The following is a 16,164-nucleotide window of genomic DNA, read 5'->3' on the forward strand; positions in this document are numbered from 1 at the left end:
TCCCACTCTTCCAGGCCTTTCCCTTCCCTCGACTCATCACCCCTGCAGCCAGCGCATGTTGGAAGATGAATGAACGTTCTAGATGGACAGGAACCATCCGCCTGGATCACCTATAATGGACCTTTGGATCCGGCGCCTGGATGTTGGTTCTACCGTTAAAATGATTTTTACTGTTAGCCGTGGCCTCCATTCCAATCGAGGCCGCAGGTAACGGGTTTGGCTCTGGAGGACAGGGTTCTAGAGGCCGCAGGTAACGGGTTTGGCTCTGGAGGACAGGGTTCTAGAGGCCGCAGGTAATGGGTTTGGCTCTGGGGGAGCCGGGTTCTAGAGGCCGCAGGTAACGGGTTTGGCTCTGGAGAACAGGGTTCTAGAGGCTGCAGGTAATGGGTTTGGATCTGGAAAAGAGGGTTCTAGAGTCAGCAGTTGTAAGGAAATGAGGTGGAGAACAGACAGGTATTGGCCGTGAGATACAATGTATCGCTGGCGTTATGTCTTAACGAATGCTTTTCAATTACTTAGTGGAGTTCAGTCCTGGTTTTGCCCCCGGTATAGAACCCCCCCCCCAGGTCAGGTAGATCACGTGATCACACCCCACGGTTACGCCGCGGCAAACTCTACAGAATGGGTGAAAACACAAGTCATGGTGAAGACAAACATTATATTTAAAAAAGGACGTTTGGCCAGAGACGTCGGGATATAAGCCGCCGGCCGATCGGGAAGTGAGGTTCTAGAAGGTTCTTGTGGAGGACACCACAGATCAGAGGCTACACGATGCTGAGTAACAGGACAGGACAGGTATAGTGAGGAAGGTCGTCATTCTAGCGGCTCGGCCAGATCGCGCGGACGGGTCACACTCGGCGAATCTTCATTTCCGTTGACTTCAGAGAGTAGTAGAAACCCTTCCAGGGCGACCAGATGACGCCGCTGGCGTATGACAGGTGGACACCACCCAGGTACGGCCCGTTCAGGTTGGCCTGATGGCAGGATTTAAACCAGAAGCCGCCAGACGACAGGGCTGCGCAGTTCTGGGGGTACGTGTCTTGGTCTCTGTCCAGGGTGGAAAACTTCATCCCGTTGTGATAGGAAAGAGCATCGCCTGAGAAGGAAGCGCAGGTCGGGGTTAACGCTTCGCATGAGCTGGGGCTGTGCGGGCTCGTGGCCCTCGGCTCCTGACTTCTCCAGAACTATAGAAACCCAGACCCTGCCGGCAGATCGGCCCCCATCCGGCCCCCGTCTAGTCGCCCGTTTCTCCTGCTGTAACGACTCAAACCTTAATCAGTCGCTGGTCTCGTCTTAGATTCAGGAGCCGTATGTCTATCCCATGCATGTTTAATATACCCTCTGTATTACCCTCTACCACTTCTGCTGGGAGGCTGCTCCACTTATCTACCACCCTCTCAGTAAAGTAAAACATTCCAGTTCAGCCTCTGACTCTCTAGTGTTAGACTCTGGACTCTCCATCCCTCAAACCAGGGACCCGTGTTGGGGGTTTGTGTCGGGGTCCCGTGTTGGGGTCCCGTGTAAGGGTCCCGTGTTGGGGACTCGTGTTGGGAATTCGTGTTGGGGGCCCGTGTTGGGGGTTTGTGTTGGGGTCCCGTGTTGGGGTCCCGTGTTGGGGGCCCGTGTTGGGGACTCGTGTTGGGAATTCGTGTTGGGGTCCCGTGTTGGGGGCCGTGTCGGGGGCTCGGTGTCATACCTGCTCCGCCATCGACGAATCCCTCTACGAAGAAGGTGTATCCGTCCTCCTCGGGGTTGATGGCGTTCGGGGAGAGGGCGAAGTCGCTGTATTTGGCAGAGGCCGTGTTATTCTCGAAGTCCCCGAGGTCGACCCGCAGCTCGTATTTCCTCCTCAGGGTCAGGAGGTAAATGTTTTGCAGCCCTGGGGAGAGAGAAGAGACGAAAACGGTGACCGGCAGAGCCAGACCGGGGAGGAAAAACGGCAGCGGCTGCTAAACAATGCAGGCTCCTCCATGACGAGCACAGCGTGAGGATCTGCCACACGAGGGCCACACAAGGGCCACACGCCCCTCACCAACTGGCACGAGTCACACGGCCCTGGTGACCAACCGTGGCACCGGTTTACATGGAGAAACTGAGCCGGGGGGGGGCGGAAGCCTCCATCACTGGGACCACTGGAGAGGCCTGACTGCCAGCCTCCTCCCTATTGACTATGGGCCCTGGGTTTGTAAAGGTTTCTGTGGCTACCCCAGCAGTATCATCTCCTCACTAGCTGAGGGGATTATCTCCAGCAGACAGCCAGGATCTGCCACCAGGGAGAGACCACCATTCTTTCAGTTTCGCCAGGGTATAACTTTGTTCTGCGGCTAGTTGCTTTGGTCCGCTCTGGTCTGGAAGGAGTAGATCCCACCGCTTGCCACCAATGTGACGGATCGTCCTGTGCCCCAGACTGGACACATCCGCCCGTCAGCTCCTTCCCTCTCCCAGTAAGCGGACGCGCTGTGGCTGTCCGAAGAAAGCAGTCACAGACCAGCACTTCCCTCAATCATGAGACAGAACTTCATGCTTTGAGGTTAAAACAGAACTCTCTTTATTACAAACACACAGAACTTATATACAATCTCCATTCACTGTGCACCGAACCCAACCCCCAATCCTATCAGCCACATCCCCTCACAAATCCCATCAGCCACATCCCCTCACAAATCCCATCAGCCACATCCCCTCACAAATCCCATCACTCCCATCCCCTCACAAATCCCATCAGCCACATCCCCTCACAAATCCCATCACCCCCATCCCCTCACAAACCCCATCACTCCCATCCCCTCACAAATCCCATCACTCACATCCCATCACAAATCCCATCAGCCACATCCCATCACAAATCCCATCACCCCCATCCCCTCACAAATCCCATCACCCCCATCCCCTCACAAATCCCATCACCCCATCCCCTCACAAATCCCATCACCCCCATCCCCTCACAAATCCCATCACCCCCATCCCCTCACAAATCCCATCACCCCCATCCCCTCACAAATCCCATCACTCACATCCCATCACAAATCCCATCACCCCCATCCCCTCACAAATCCTATCACCCCCATCCCCTCACAAATCCCATCAGCCACATCCCCTCACAAATCCCATTGGCCCCATCCCCTCACAAATCCCATCAGCCACATCCCCTCACAAATCCCATCACCCCCATCCCCTCACAAATCCCATCAGCCACATCCCCTCACAAATCCCATCACTCACATCCCCTCACAAATCCCATCACTCACATCCCCTCACAAATCCCATCACTCCCATCCCCTCACAAATCCCATCACCCCCATCCCCTCACAAATCCCATCGGTATACAGGGGATGTATCAGGTGAGGGGATTAAGGGATACAATGGGTTCCCCCACCTGTGTTATCCCCCCTGTAGTGCGGGGGCCGGCGGGGCAGACAGGGCTGTGCTGGCTGATTAAGAGCCCCAGCCGGGTTACCTGATCGTCTCTTTGAAGGCCGGAGCTGCAGCCACATTCAAACCGGGTACACATAAATATAATAATAATAATAACAGTGAAGATCAGACAGGGTTCGTCACAGGGGGGGCTTGTGCTGTTACCTTCAGGCCATGGGGGCCGAACTAAGTGGCCCCATTATCCCCTTCCCACCTGTAACTGGCATTAGTACACCTATTCTCACACACGTGTACACTCACACTAACACACACACTCTCCCTCCCGAACCCCTCTCTTACCCGCATTAACCCTTTACCTCTCTTTGGACCGACCCAGGCCACCCACCCCTTCGCAGTGAGGGCTGTAAAGCTCTGGAATTCACTCGCTATGGGTGGCTGTGGGTACTGGGGGGCTGTTAAGCTGGGTTGCGGGGCACTCGTGGCTCCCCCTCGCAGGATAAAAGCTGTGCAGTTAGGGGTACACAGGGCACATGGCAGGGGTACACGGGGCACACAGCGGGGATACACGGGGCACATGGCAGGGGTACACGGAGCACACGGCGGGGGTACACAGGGCACACAGCGGGGGCACACGGGGGTACACAGGGCACACGGTGGGGGTACACCGGGCACATGGCGGGGGTATTAAGCGTGGCACCAGAGGGTAACTCACCGAACCAGTACTCCCCGTCGGCGCGGCCGAAGCCCAGCTTGTAATCCGCCCAGCCGCGGAAAAACGTCAGGGAGCCGTTGAACCTCTTCTGGATCACCTACAAGGAGGGAGCGAATGCCGCGTCAGCCAGTGCGCTCGGCGCTGTACGCACATGCCTGGAAATCATACGTGGGGGTAATAAGCCAAGGTTTGGGGTGGAATAACAGGTGAGCCGTATGGTTTGTACGAGCCGGCAGTGTCTCACGTGCTGGAGGTTTCCAAGCGTATGGCAGACGGTGTACTCGGCACTGTAACTTACGGTCCACTTGCCGTCGTCAGTAGTCATGTCGCAGTACACCGGCACGGCGCTTTGTGGTCCGGCTGGGTAGATGACGTAAACCCCGCTGGCGTCCGATCCCATGGAGTACCAGTCGTCGCAGTCTGCGGGGTACGCCTCGCCCTCCTTATCTGGGGTAGAAGGAGAGTTTGGGGTCACTAAGGGGTTACTGAGTCGGCCCCCGACGGCCCCCGACAGCCTCGCCTTCACTGGGGTATTTGTCCCTTGAATCTGCCCCGTTTACCCCCCAGCCGCCGACTCACCGTCTTCCGCGTCTCCCCTGGAAACCTCACTCCACGCGGAGCCGCAGACGATGAGCAGGAGAGCCAAACGGCGGAGCCACGCGGGAGCCTGGAAGAGACCACGCGTCAGAGACCCCCTCCGGCCGGCGGACCCCGCGACTCACACATTAAATAAATAAACATTAATAAAAGCCAGAAATACAGAGAATTTCATTTAAGATGAAACATGTTTGGGGGCCGCAGTCAGCGTGCGGGGGCCACTTTTACCCCATCAACAAAAAAACCTCTCCTAACCCGAGGAGAACAGCCCCAGCCTGCCCGGTAACGGAATCTGCCCCAGCCTGCCCGGTAACGGAATCTGCCCCATCCTGCCCAGTAACGGAATCTGCCCCAGCCTGCCCGGTAACAGAATCTGCCCCAGCCTGCCCGGTAACGGAATCTGCCCCATCCTGCCCAGTAACGGAATCTGCCCCATCCTGCCCGGTAACGGAATCTGCCCCATCCTGCCCAGTAACGGAATCTGCCCCATCCTGCCCAGTAACGGAATCTGCCCCATCCTGCCCAGTAACGGAATCTGCCCCATCCTGCCCAGTAACGGAATCTGCCCCAGCCCCCGGCGTTCCTTACCGTCATGTCTGCAGCCGGTACAGTGAGGCGGGTTCTGTGAGGTCCGGTATTTATACTTTCTCTCTCTCGGGCCCAACATGCCCCCCCCCCGCTCTGTTAGTGATGGGGGGGCGCCTGGGATGGGGAGGGGGGCCGCTGGACCACAAAGTGTTCACAGGATACAGGGTTATATGTGAGCGCTCGGCACACGCGTGTCCTGAACACATAACAGGATGAGCAGAGCTGGAAACCGGGGGGCAGAAAGAGAGGAAACGGGGGAAATAGAGGGGCAGAAAGAGGAGAGAAGGGAGAGGCAGCAGAGAGGAGAGAATGGAGAGAAGGAGCAAGAGAGAGAGAGGGGAGAGACAGCAGAGAGGAGAGAGGGAGAGAGAGAGAGAGAGAGAGGCAAATGACAGAAGGAGAGACAGAGAGAAAAGTGCGGCAGCAGATAGAAGGAGAGAGAGGAGAGCGAGGAAAGAGAAACGATGAGAAACGATGTGACAGAATGAAGAAAATGGAAAGTGATGGGGAAGAGAATGAAGGAGTGGAGAGAAGGGGAGGAGGGAGGGGGATGGAGGGTCAGCTGGGGACGGGGGTCCAAATGGAGGGAGAAGGACGAGATTAGAACGAGGGATTCTGGGGAGAAAAAAGAAAAGTTTTGGGCACGGAGAGAAATGGCGTAGCTGGAGACGGAGGCCCCCGGGCCCGTGGGGGTCTTTGGCCGTTTTTGGGGCAGATTGGGGCGGAGGGGCAGCTCCGGCAGAACGAGAATGCACTCTGCTTTCTATCAAACGCGTCCCACCACAACAGAGCGCCCGCCATAAATCACAGGTGACAGGCCTGGGGGGCCCTGAGCCAGGAGGCGCCCCCGGGGACACAGGGCCTGCAGCAGCGCATGGCCGGGGACCTGCTGTTTCTGGGCACCGTTATCAATCATCTCTTTTTCTAGATTTATGTTAAAAACAATAAAATCAAAATAAAATAAAAAAAAAATGCAGTAAATTTATTCAAAAGTGCAGAAAAATAATAAAATCGGTTAAATCAGTGAAATGAAACGATGGGAAAATGATTAGATCCACAAAATAATGATAAATAATAATAATTAATAATGCTAATAAATAATAAAATAATGTAAATAAATAATAATAATTATAATAAAAAAGTTAATAATTGTCTCATGTTGCCGTGGCATCGCAGGGATTGTGTGATTGTTGCGCATGTTGGCGTGGAATCGCAGGGATTGTGTGATTGTTGCGCATGTTGCCGTGGAATCGCAGGGATTGTGTGATTGTTGCGCATGTTGCCATGGAATCGCAGGGATTGTGTGGTTGTTGCGCATGTTGGCGTGGAATGGCAGGGATTGTGTGATTGTTGCGCATGTTGGCGTGGAATGGCAGGGATTGTGTGATTGTTGCGCATGTTGCCGTGGAATCGCAGGGATTGTGTGATTGTTGGGCATGTTGCCGTGGAATCGCAGGGATTGTGTGATTGTTGGGCATGTTGGCGTGGAATGGCAGGGATTGTGTGATTGTTGCGCATGTTGCCGGGGGCAGGGGGAGGAAATCGCTGGCTTTTGTTACCCCGCTCACCTGTTTCCGCCCATCACATTTTAATGGCTTCTCTTATCTGCTGAGCTCAGCAATCCTCAGCCCTTTACTGAACGATCCCGGCCCCGGCGGACACCTGCGAGCCCAGAGATACTGGCCGGGGGGGCCTGGGGCCAAACAGGATGTTAGTCGAAAAGCTTGAAACTGCGAGAGAGGGAATGTGCTGCAGGCTGGGAAGGATGCGATGTGCTGCAGGCTGGGAAGGATGCGATGTGCTGCAGGCTGGGAAGGATGCGATGTGCTGCAGTCTGGGGAAGGATGCGATGTGCTGCAGGCTGGGAAGGATGCGATGTGCTGCAGGCTGGGAAGGATGTGATGTGCTGCAGGCTGGGGAAGGATGCGATGTGCTGCAGGCTGGGAAGGATGCGATGTGCTGCAGGCTGGGAAGGATGCGATGTGCTGCAGGCTGGGAAGGATGCGATGTGCTGCAGTCTGGGAAGGATGCGATGTGCTGCAGGCTGGGAAGGATGCGATGTGCTGCAGGCTGGGAAGGATGCGATGTGCTGCAGGCTGGGTAAGGATGCGATGTGCTGCAGGCTGGGTAAGGATGCGATGTGCTGCAGGCTGGGAAGGATGCGATGTGCTGCAGGCTGGGTAAGGATGCGATGTGCTGCAGGCTGGGAAGGATGCGATGTGCTGCAGGCTGGGTAAGGATGCGATGTGCTGCAGGCTGGGTAAGGATGCGATGTGCTGCAGGCTGGGAAGGATGCGATGTGCTGCAGGCTGGGAAGGATGCGATGTGCTGCAGGCTGGGAAGGATGCGATGTGCTGCAGGCTGGGTAAGGATGCGATGTGCTGCAGGCTGGGTAAGGATGCGATGTGCTGCAGGCTGGGTAAGGATGCGATGTGCTGCAGGCTGGTAAGGATGCGATGTGCTGCAGGCTGGGAAGGATGCGATGTGCTGCAGGCTGGGTAAGGATGCGATGTGCTGCAGGCTGGGTAAGGATGCGATGTGCTGCAGGCTGGGAAGGATGCGATGTGCTGCAGGCTGGGAAGGATGCGATGTGCTGCAGGCTGGGAAGGATGCGATGTGCTGCAGGCTGGGTAAGGATGCGATGTGCTGCAGGCTGGGTAAGGATGCGATGTGCTGCAGGCTGGGAAGGATGTGATGTGCTGCAGGCTGGGAAGGATGCGATGTGCTGCAGGCTGGGAAGGATGCGATGTGCTGCAGGCTGGGAAGGATGCGATGTGCTGCAGGCTGGGAAGGATGCGATGTGCTGCAGGCTGGGAAGGATGCGATGTGCTGCAGGCTGGGGAAGGATGCGATGTGCTGCAGGCTGGGGAAGGATGCGATGTGCTGCAGGCTGGGAAGGATGCGATGTGCTGCAGGCTGGGTAAGGATGCGATGTGCTGCAGGCTGGGAAGGATGCGATGTGCTGCAGGCTGGGTAAGGATGCGATGTGCTGCAGGCTGGGAAGGATGCGATGTGCTGCAGGCTGGGAAGGATGCGATGTGCTGCAGGCTGGGTAAGGATGCGATGTGCTGCAGGCTGGGAAGGATGCGATGTGCTGCAGGCTGGGGAAGGATGCGATGTGCTGCAGGCTGGGAAGGATGTGATGTGCTGCAGGCTGGGTAAGGATGCTATGTGCTGCAGGCTGGGGAAGGATGCTATGTGCTGCAGGCTGGGAAGGATGCGATGTGCTGCAGACTGGGAAGGATGCGATGTGCTGCAGGCTGGGAAGGATGCGATGTGCTGCAGGATTGGTAGGATGCGATGTGTTGCAGGCTGGGAAGGATGCGATGTGCTGCAGGCTGGGAAGGATGCGATGTGCTGCAGGATTGGTAGGATGCGATGTGTTGCAGGCTGGGAAGGATGCGATGTGCTGCAGGCTGGGAAGGATGCGATGTGCTGCAGGCTGGGAAGGATGCGATGTGCTGCAGGCTGGGAAGGATGCGATGTGCTGCAGGCTGGGAAGGATGCGATGTGCTGCAGGCTGGGAAGGATGCGATGTGCTGCAGGCTGGGAAGGATGCGATGTGCTGCAGGATTGGTAGGATGCGATGTGTTGCAGGCTGGGAAGGATGTGATGTGCTGCAGGCTGGGAAGGATGCGATGTGCTGCAGTCTGGGAAGGATGCGATGTGCTGCAGGCTGGCTGAGAGGCCCCTGACTCTGTAGGAGGAATGTGCTGCAGACTGTGAGGTAATGGCTGTTTAATGTCCAAGTGTCTGGGAACTGAGCCCAGAGTCTGGAGACTAAACACAGAGCGCACATTCTACACAAACACGCAACGCGCACACGTGATACACAACAGCAAACACAGACACAACACAGACCCAGAACACACAAACACGGACCCTGCTCCCCAGACACAGCACATGGACGTGCAGCATGCACACGGTATACACACACAGAACATGGACATGCCCCGTACATTCAGTACATGCAGCATGCACACAGACATGCCCCTTGCACACGCTACACACACAGCACACGGAGCATGTTGTTTAAGGGAGTGCGTCTGTATGAGTGTCTGGTGGTAGAGTGAGTTACTATATGGTGGTGTTAACACGTGTGATTAGTGGGAGTTTGCGTGTTAGTATGTGCGCGTGTTTTAGTTAATCGCCCCTGTAATTGTTGATCATACTCCATACGGTCGCGTGAAGAAGACATATCAGGACGTAACAACCATCGTCCGTTCCTTAGCAGGTCTCAAAATAAGGTAAAAACTTAAAAAAAAGATGAACAACACGAGACATATCACACGGTGTCACGCAACAAAAATAAAACCAAAATGGAGAAGCCATGTGTGAAAAACGAAGCACACCGTCTGACTCAACAGCTTAGAACCACATTTAGCAGCGATAAGCTGAAGTAACCTTTTTCTCCGTCTCTCGCGTCGTTGGGGGTATCTGGGCCGCTCTTCTTTACGGCGATGCTCCGGTTCGTTGAGGTCGGCGGGTATTAGTTTATGGTCGGCTCTCTTAAGGTCCCGCCGCAGCATTTCAGTCGGGTTGTGGCCCGTTACCCTGATTGGCTGGTGCGCTCGGAGGGCAGACGGCCTCCATGACTGCAAGGTTCATGAACTGTAACGTGTAACATGACCTTGGGGTGAATTTAGTGGGACAGTCACTCCTGGGAAGACCAGCAGCTCGCTGATGATCCGTTAATCGCGGGCATTTGATTGGCGGAACCTGTCTGCTGCTTCGCATCTTAATTCCTATGGAAGCAGTAAGGATGCACTTAGTTTTTCGCACATGGCTTCTCCATTTCGGCTTTATTTTTGTTGAAGAAATCCTGACACGGTGTAATCTGAGGTTGGATGTTTGTTTAGATGATAGTTATCGTGTCCTGATATAGAATGCAAAGAGGGCGATAAAAAACGTTCAATAAACGGAAGCAAACGGAACGAATTTACGGGCAAAGCAGGAAACAATTTATTGATTTTTGGTTAAAATATTGCATTTATGGGAAAAAAAGAAAAACGCTATACGGGTGCCACGGGGTTATCAGGGGCTTTAAATCCTAAAGTGCCCCATATATTTGAAAATGAAACTTGATACCCCGGGGGGCAGCGACGGACGTGGCAGGTATTTATCTCAGGAACCTCCCCACGAGGCCCGCGAGGCCGGCCTGCACTAAAGATGCGGCTCCGGCCACCACATCCGAGGCCAGCACCCTCCCACCGGCCGCCATCACCGGCTCCGCCGCCATCGCTGCCCCTCTGGCCGCCATACCAGCCGCCATGCCGTACGCTCCGTACCCCGCGCTCACGGCCATGAGGGCGCTGCCGGTCAGGCGCTTGGTGTGTTCGCTGCAGAACTTCTCCTGCATCTCGAGAAGTCGGGACTCCAGCTCCGCCACGAGGGTCTCGCCGTGGGGTCCGCTGTCCGGCGAGGAGCCCCCGAACCTCGCCACGAGCTCGGTGCGCTTTACAGCCACAAGCTTCCTCATTGTGGGAGTCAAACGATAGAAAGGCTGGATGGGGGGGAGAGAAAAAACCTGACGGTTACAGTCGGATGACACTTAACCCTTACATAGACGGGGCAGAGACCAGAACCCAACGGCGCGAGAGATAAAACGCGATCTGGACAGGCGCCATTTTTTTTTTTAGCCTCCCTTCGCTCCACGGCGGCCGGAAATTCTATGGAATGAGCAGATTCATCTCTTTTGTAATCGTGGGACGAGGGCCGCTCGGACAGCCCTTCTCACTCACCTGTTTTCCAAGGAAATCCTGAAATTCATCCAAAATCATTTGGAAATCCTTTTGTTTTTTTACAGCATAAAACATCTGCGAAGATGGGGGGGAAAAACAGGTGAGGAACGAGACGCAGAGTCAGAGGGACTAGCGCTTCAAAAAAAAGGGATGCTTGGCAGGTATGATAAAGTCACAGCATTGGCTGTGGACCCCCCCAGCGCCCCCCCTCACCTCCAAGGGGGACGAGAATCCAAATTTCTGCTGATTCAGCAACTCAACGAACTCCTAAAGGGAACAAAAACACGCTGTTTTCAGAGATTGTGGTCTCCGCGCGGCTCTATTACCCAGCATGCACCATTACGAAGCGGCTGCGTAACTGGAGCGGGACTCAGGGGATTCGTTTTAATAAAGCGCCCCCCCCCCCGATTTTTGGTCCATTTTGACGCCGCGCCGTTTCTTTCAAACAGACCTGAAGCCTCGGGACGAGATCTCGGGAGAGGACCTCCTCCCCCTGTGCGTCGGCTCCGATTCGGCCACGTATTCGCTCCACCACCGTGCCGACGTAGCTCCTCAGCTCCCGCCGGAAGTCGGCGTCCATGTCTGAAAACGCAGACCCAAAAGTCAGGGTTACGCAGGAGAGACCGAGGGCCAAACCCCGCTTCAGAGAGAAGAGACACATGTGGGGGATGGGGGCTCCTGAGGGCCCCGGAGGGGGGGGGCTCCTGAGGGCCCCGGAGGGGGGCTCCTGAGGGCCCCGGAGGGGGGGGAGCTCCTGAGTTTGTGTTCAGAGAAATATGAAGTCAGCAGAAAGGGGAGGCGGATGAGATGATTTGGATTGAGGGGAATGGCGGGCGGGGGGGGGCAGGAGGGGTAATAAACCCGGGATGGGGGTCACGTGACGCTCTGTGTTTCTAAACATGTCTGCCAGCCGCTCGTTACCTGCCAGCGCCCCCCGGCCCTCCGCGGTTATCCGTTTGCCGGGGTGAGGCAGGAGGAAGCAGCGCGTGTCCCGGGATTTCAGGCCCAGTAAAACCTTGGGGTAAATTCTCTGCTTTTCTAGTTTCTGTTAGGTGGAGAAAGGGTTAAACATGAACCGCGTGACTGAGGGCCCTTCCAGGGGCCAAAATACCGGGGCAGGAAAGTCAGCTTTACGGGAAATACCTCGATTACCCCGGCGATGTAGCCGCGAGCCGCGCCTCGGCCGCTGTCGGTGCCATGCCAGTCACGGATCAGGATGTCCAGACACTGCAAGGGACAAAATCCAGAACGTTCTCATACTGCGATATACACCATCCAGAGTGCGGGGTACGGGGGCCCCGAAAACACCGGGTCTGGACTCGGGGGTCCCAGGGCACTCGGCTGAGGGTCATACCTGTAATTGCCGGGGTCTGTACTCCTCGCCCATGTGCATGTACGTCTGCAGACACAAGGAAGTGTTAGGACTCAGAGACCCCCGCATCGCCCCCGGACCCCCAGCTTCCCCATTTACCTCCATACAGTCCATTTCTGTCTCTTTCAGACTTGAGGCCACGTTAAAAATCTGGAAAATTCCAATAAAATCCGTGAAGGCCGCTCTTACCCCCCCTCACCCCCGACCCTTTAAATGCCCGTGGCGGGGCAGTTTGTATGGTTGGTGTCGTTACCAGGTGAGAGGTGAGGCGCATGGACAGGGCGCACAGTTTAACGCACGTCTCCCGGTCACCGACCAAATCCAGGGAACCCTCCGTGTCCATGACGTAGACGGCGATCTGCGGGGCGACACGTTACACGTAACATGAAATGTGCCTGCGCCACGGTCTATGTAGGCTGCACTAGCTGGATGATGTCATAGCGCGGCCCCAGAGGGTTTTGTTACCCCCCCTACACGTGGTATCAGGGCCCCCCCCCCAAGGGCTCACCTTCGTCTCCTTGTGGCTCAGGATGAAAGGTCTGCTCCACATCCACAGCCCCTGGGTGATGCTGTCGGCCCCCGTCCTCCAATCAAATCCATGCAAGGGGTCCTCGTCGCTCCCCATGGTAAACTCCTCGCCCCTCTCCTAAGGACACGGGCATCGGCGTTAGCGTGTTACACGGGCCAGTCCTGGGTCCAAGAATCAAATGCCCCCCAAACCACGCCCACCAAAACCACGCCGACACATCCATCATGTGACAGCTACACTAGCACACAGACACTCACACTAAAACACACGCAGACTCACACTAATACACACTAACACATACGCACACAGTAACACATACGCAGACACTCACACTAACACACACTAACACACACGCAGACTCACACTAATACACACTAACACATACGCAGACACTCACACTAATACACACGCACACACACGCACTAACACAAACACGGTAACATACCCGTGTAAGGGCTGGCTGTGCGTGTTACATGTTACATGTAATCATTTCAGGTGAAAGGTTAGGGTAACACGCAGCGCACAGAGCTCAGGTGTTCATCCCGGGGCCGTTACATTAGACTGAAGAGGGGCCGCGGGCAGAGTGAAAGGGGCAGCTGGGAGGGTATTTGGGGTTAAGAGCAGAGATGTAGGGGGCGCGGGGCCGATAAGAGAAGCACAGACTGGCACAGGGGGCCGCGGATGGAGGGATGGGGCAGGAAGAGGGGGAGTTACAGTAATCCAGACGGGAAGCGACGGGATGGGGGGGCGAAGGACAGAGCGGAGAGACCACGAACCGGAGCTGTGAGATATCAGGAGACGGAGCGGGAGAGGGGAGGAATAACTAGAAGCTCCGGCTACGAGAGCGGAGAGGCAAATTATCGAGACGTCTGCGTAGAGGTGGAGACTCGGTGAGAGCCCAGGAGAGACAGCCGCCTGCTTCAGAGAGGTCCAAGAGAACCGGCAACGAGAAGATGGGGTAAGAACTCATCAGAAAGAGACGGAATCGGGCCACGGGGGGGCAGGAGACGGAATCGGGCCACGGGGGGGGGCAGGAGACGGAATCGGCCCACGGGGGGGGCAGGAGACGGAATCGGGCCACGGGGGGGCAGGAGACGGAATCGGGCCACGGGGGGGGCAGGAGAGGGAGGAGCCGATGATGGGAGAGAAGTGGGGAGAAGATGGAGGCGCTCGGGAGGGGGAGGGTTCGGAGGAGCGGGAGATGCCGGAAGGGGCCGGTTAGGAGAAAGGGGGTGATTGAGAATAAGGAGACCGTACAGAGGAGGGAGAAGAACAGGTCCACTTGGTGGCCACCGTGGCTCGTGGGGAAGGTGGTCCTCACCTGGCTTCTCAGCGCCCGGATGATATAATTCATGAGGAAGGATTTGCCCCGGCGTTTCTCTCCGATCACAGACAGCAGGACGGCGGGGCAATCCGATACCCCGGGGCTCTGGAAACAGTCACGGGCGCCACTTTCGTTAAGGATCAAAGTGCCGTCGCCAGCCCTACAGACCAGCCGTACGGGGTAATCGGGGGGCCAGACCCCCGGACTGCCCTGAAATAACCACCAAAGGGAAATGTTATATGCACCATGGGCATTAAACTTACCCCGCGGGGCACTTACGGCGGGGTCACTAACCCTGGTATCGGCCTGGGTGTTGTCTTCTGCTCCTTGACGGATTTTGGAGATCAGACTTGCCAGGCGGTAGTTGGGAACCATCCGCTGCCCGGGGCAGGTGGCCTTGCACTCCGGACACAGGAACCCCTGCGATGAGAAGCCGGCCCAGTGTTTGGAGATGCAGGCCCGGCAGTAGGTATGTCCGCAGGCGATACTCACCGGGTCCTGCAGGTCATGGAGGCACACGGAACACGCGATCTCCTCCGCCAGGGGATGGACACCCGCTTCCCGCGGCGGCTGCACACTGGGGGGGGGGAATACAGGGAATGGGGTTACCCCGAGCAGCCAGCGACGCATGCGCGAGGAGGGATCCCAGGAATATTCTCTATTCTAGCTCTGTAACCATCCACAATTCTTCAGCTTTTCTTACTGAGAGGGTAGTAGATAAGTGGAACAGCCTCCCAGCAGAAGTGGTAGAGGGTAATACAGTGAGGGGATTAAACATGCATGGGATAGACATACGGCTCCTGAATCTAAGACGAGACCAACGACTGATTAAGGTTTGAGTCGTTACAGCAGGAGAAACGGGAGACTAGACGGGGGCCGCCGGGGGCCGATGTGCCGGCAGGGTCTGGGTAACATTTTTTGGCTATAAAACCAGGACGGGTTACCAGTGATGGCAGCGAAGGGAAAGTTCATCTCCGCAGCCCTGTACAGTGTATCTTTCCAAATTCCCGCAGCAAAAGATGGTGGCCATACTTGCCAAGGGTCCCTTTTCAGGTTGGCCAGTCCCTCCTTAAGCCCTATGAATCTCTTTGTAAAAGTGGCCCCTTTTGCCGGTTTCCTGTGCCGGTCGGCAGCAGAATTGCTCGTTATACCGACGAGCCACAGCCCGGGATTAAATCATAACGCGTTTTACCCAATCAGACAATTATCGTCCCGCATTTACCAGACTTACTGGGCGTCAGACTCTGGATTTAAGGATAATCCGGGGCCAACGCGTTACATGCATCAGACACGTGACAGGCGGAATCGGGGGGCCCTGACTGGCAGCCACTGAGCGAATTAGAGGTTTTTGTGAAACATCCCACCCGTGACACCCCGTGCCGTCTCAGATTATCTGTGGCCCCATCTGTTACCCGAGACGCCGGGTGCTCTTGCCCCGGGCCTGCCGTTTCCTTGTGGTGGTCTCGCTGGGCATTGGGTACCCGCTGTCTCGCCCTCTGTCCCTCTGGGGTTCCATGTCGGTCTGGGGGTCCGGTTCTGGCGAAATCCCACCGTCTGCCCCTCAGAGCTGCGTCTCCCACAGAACCTGCTGAGATAACGTGCGTCCGTCTCTGCCGTGTCTCTGCCGTGTCTCTGCCGTGTCTCTGCCGCGTCGCCGAGGTCTCTCTTCAGCTTTCTCCCCGCCTTCTCGCTGATTTCGGAGAATAGAAACTGAAAGTAAAGGGGGGGGGGTGGGTTAGGACTCTGCCCCAGCCGTGTAAATACCCACGCGCTATACTTATTTAACTCTTTCAGTACCAGAGGGCGGTACTGCGCATTCTAGAATGATCAAATCGTGGTTAATATCCAGCTGGTGAACAACCAAGGGTTAACAGCCCCCCCCCCGCGCAGACATTTAAAGCCCTGGCGAGTCACATTCAGGGTTAA

At 56.2% G+C, this 16,164-nt stretch overlaps 2 protein-coding genes across 2 annotated transcripts; both read right to left on the reverse strand.

The window, feature by feature from the left end:
- Window positions 1-638: 638 nt before the first annotated feature.
- LOC128501195 (microfibril-associated glycoprotein 4-like) lies at window positions 639-5,675 on the reverse strand. Its single transcript, XM_053470591.1, has 6 exons — window positions 5,273-5,675; window positions 4,667-4,754; window positions 4,386-4,534; window positions 4,088-4,184; window positions 1,697-1,879; window positions 639-1,096 (listed from the first exon to the last, which is right to left on the reverse strand). The coding sequence occupies exons 1-6, from the start codon at window positions 5,276-5,278 to the stop codon at window positions 849-851; spliced, it is 771 nt and encodes a 256-aa protein (XP_053326566.1). The 5' UTR covers window positions 5,279-5,675; the 3' UTR covers window positions 639-848.
- Window positions 5,676-10,210: 4,535 nt separating this feature from the next.
- On the reverse strand, window positions 10,211-15,907 carry LOC128501153 (RING finger protein 112-like). The gene is made up of 13 exons (XM_053470530.1): window positions 15,651-15,907; window positions 14,533-14,815; window positions 14,236-14,448; window positions 12,894-13,031; window positions 12,639-12,743; window positions 12,485-12,535; window positions 12,368-12,412; window positions 12,157-12,240; window positions 11,935-12,058; window positions 11,465-11,595; window positions 11,227-11,280; window positions 11,014-11,088; window positions 10,211-10,775 (listed from the first exon to the last, which is right to left on the reverse strand). Exons 1-13 carry the CDS (start codon window positions 15,752-15,754, stop codon window positions 10,392-10,394), a joined length of 1,791 nt encoding a protein of 596 aa, XP_053326505.1. The 5' UTR covers window positions 15,755-15,907; the 3' UTR covers window positions 10,211-10,391.
- Window positions 15,908-16,164: the final 257 nt, after the last annotated feature.

This window comes from Spea bombifrons, chromosome 7 (assembly GCF_027358695.1).
Source record: "Spea bombifrons isolate aSpeBom1 chromosome 7, aSpeBom1.2.pri, whole genome shotgun sequence".
In the NCBI taxonomy this organism is placed as follows: domain Eukaryota; kingdom Metazoa; phylum Chordata; class Amphibia; order Anura; family Pelobatidae; genus Spea; species Spea bombifrons.

Bases quoted from the DNA above. Each gene is read 5' to 3' on its own strand.
- LOC128501195 (XM_053470591.1), bottom strand. The intron at 4,535-4,666 runs GTGAGTCGGCGG...CTTCTACCCCAG, and splicing joins CAGGGGAGACGCGGAAGACG to ATAAGGAGGGCGAGGCGTAC. The intron at 4,185-4,385 runs GTAAGTTACAGT...CCCTCCTTGTAG, and splicing joins CTGACGACGGCAAGTGGACC to GTGATCCAGAAGAGGTTCAA.
- LOC128501153 (XM_053470530.1), bottom strand. From the start codon at position 15,754: ATGGAACCCCAGAGGGACAGAGGGCGAGACAGCGGGTACCCAATGCCC. The intron at 14,816-15,650 runs GTAACAGATGGG...CCCCCCCCCCAG, and splicing joins AAGAGCACCCGGCGTCTCGG to TGTGCAGCCGCCGCGGGAAG. The intron at 12,241-12,367 runs GTATGACCCTCA...TGTCCCTTGCAG, and splicing joins ACAGACCCCGGCAATTACAG to TGTCTGGACATCCTGATCCG.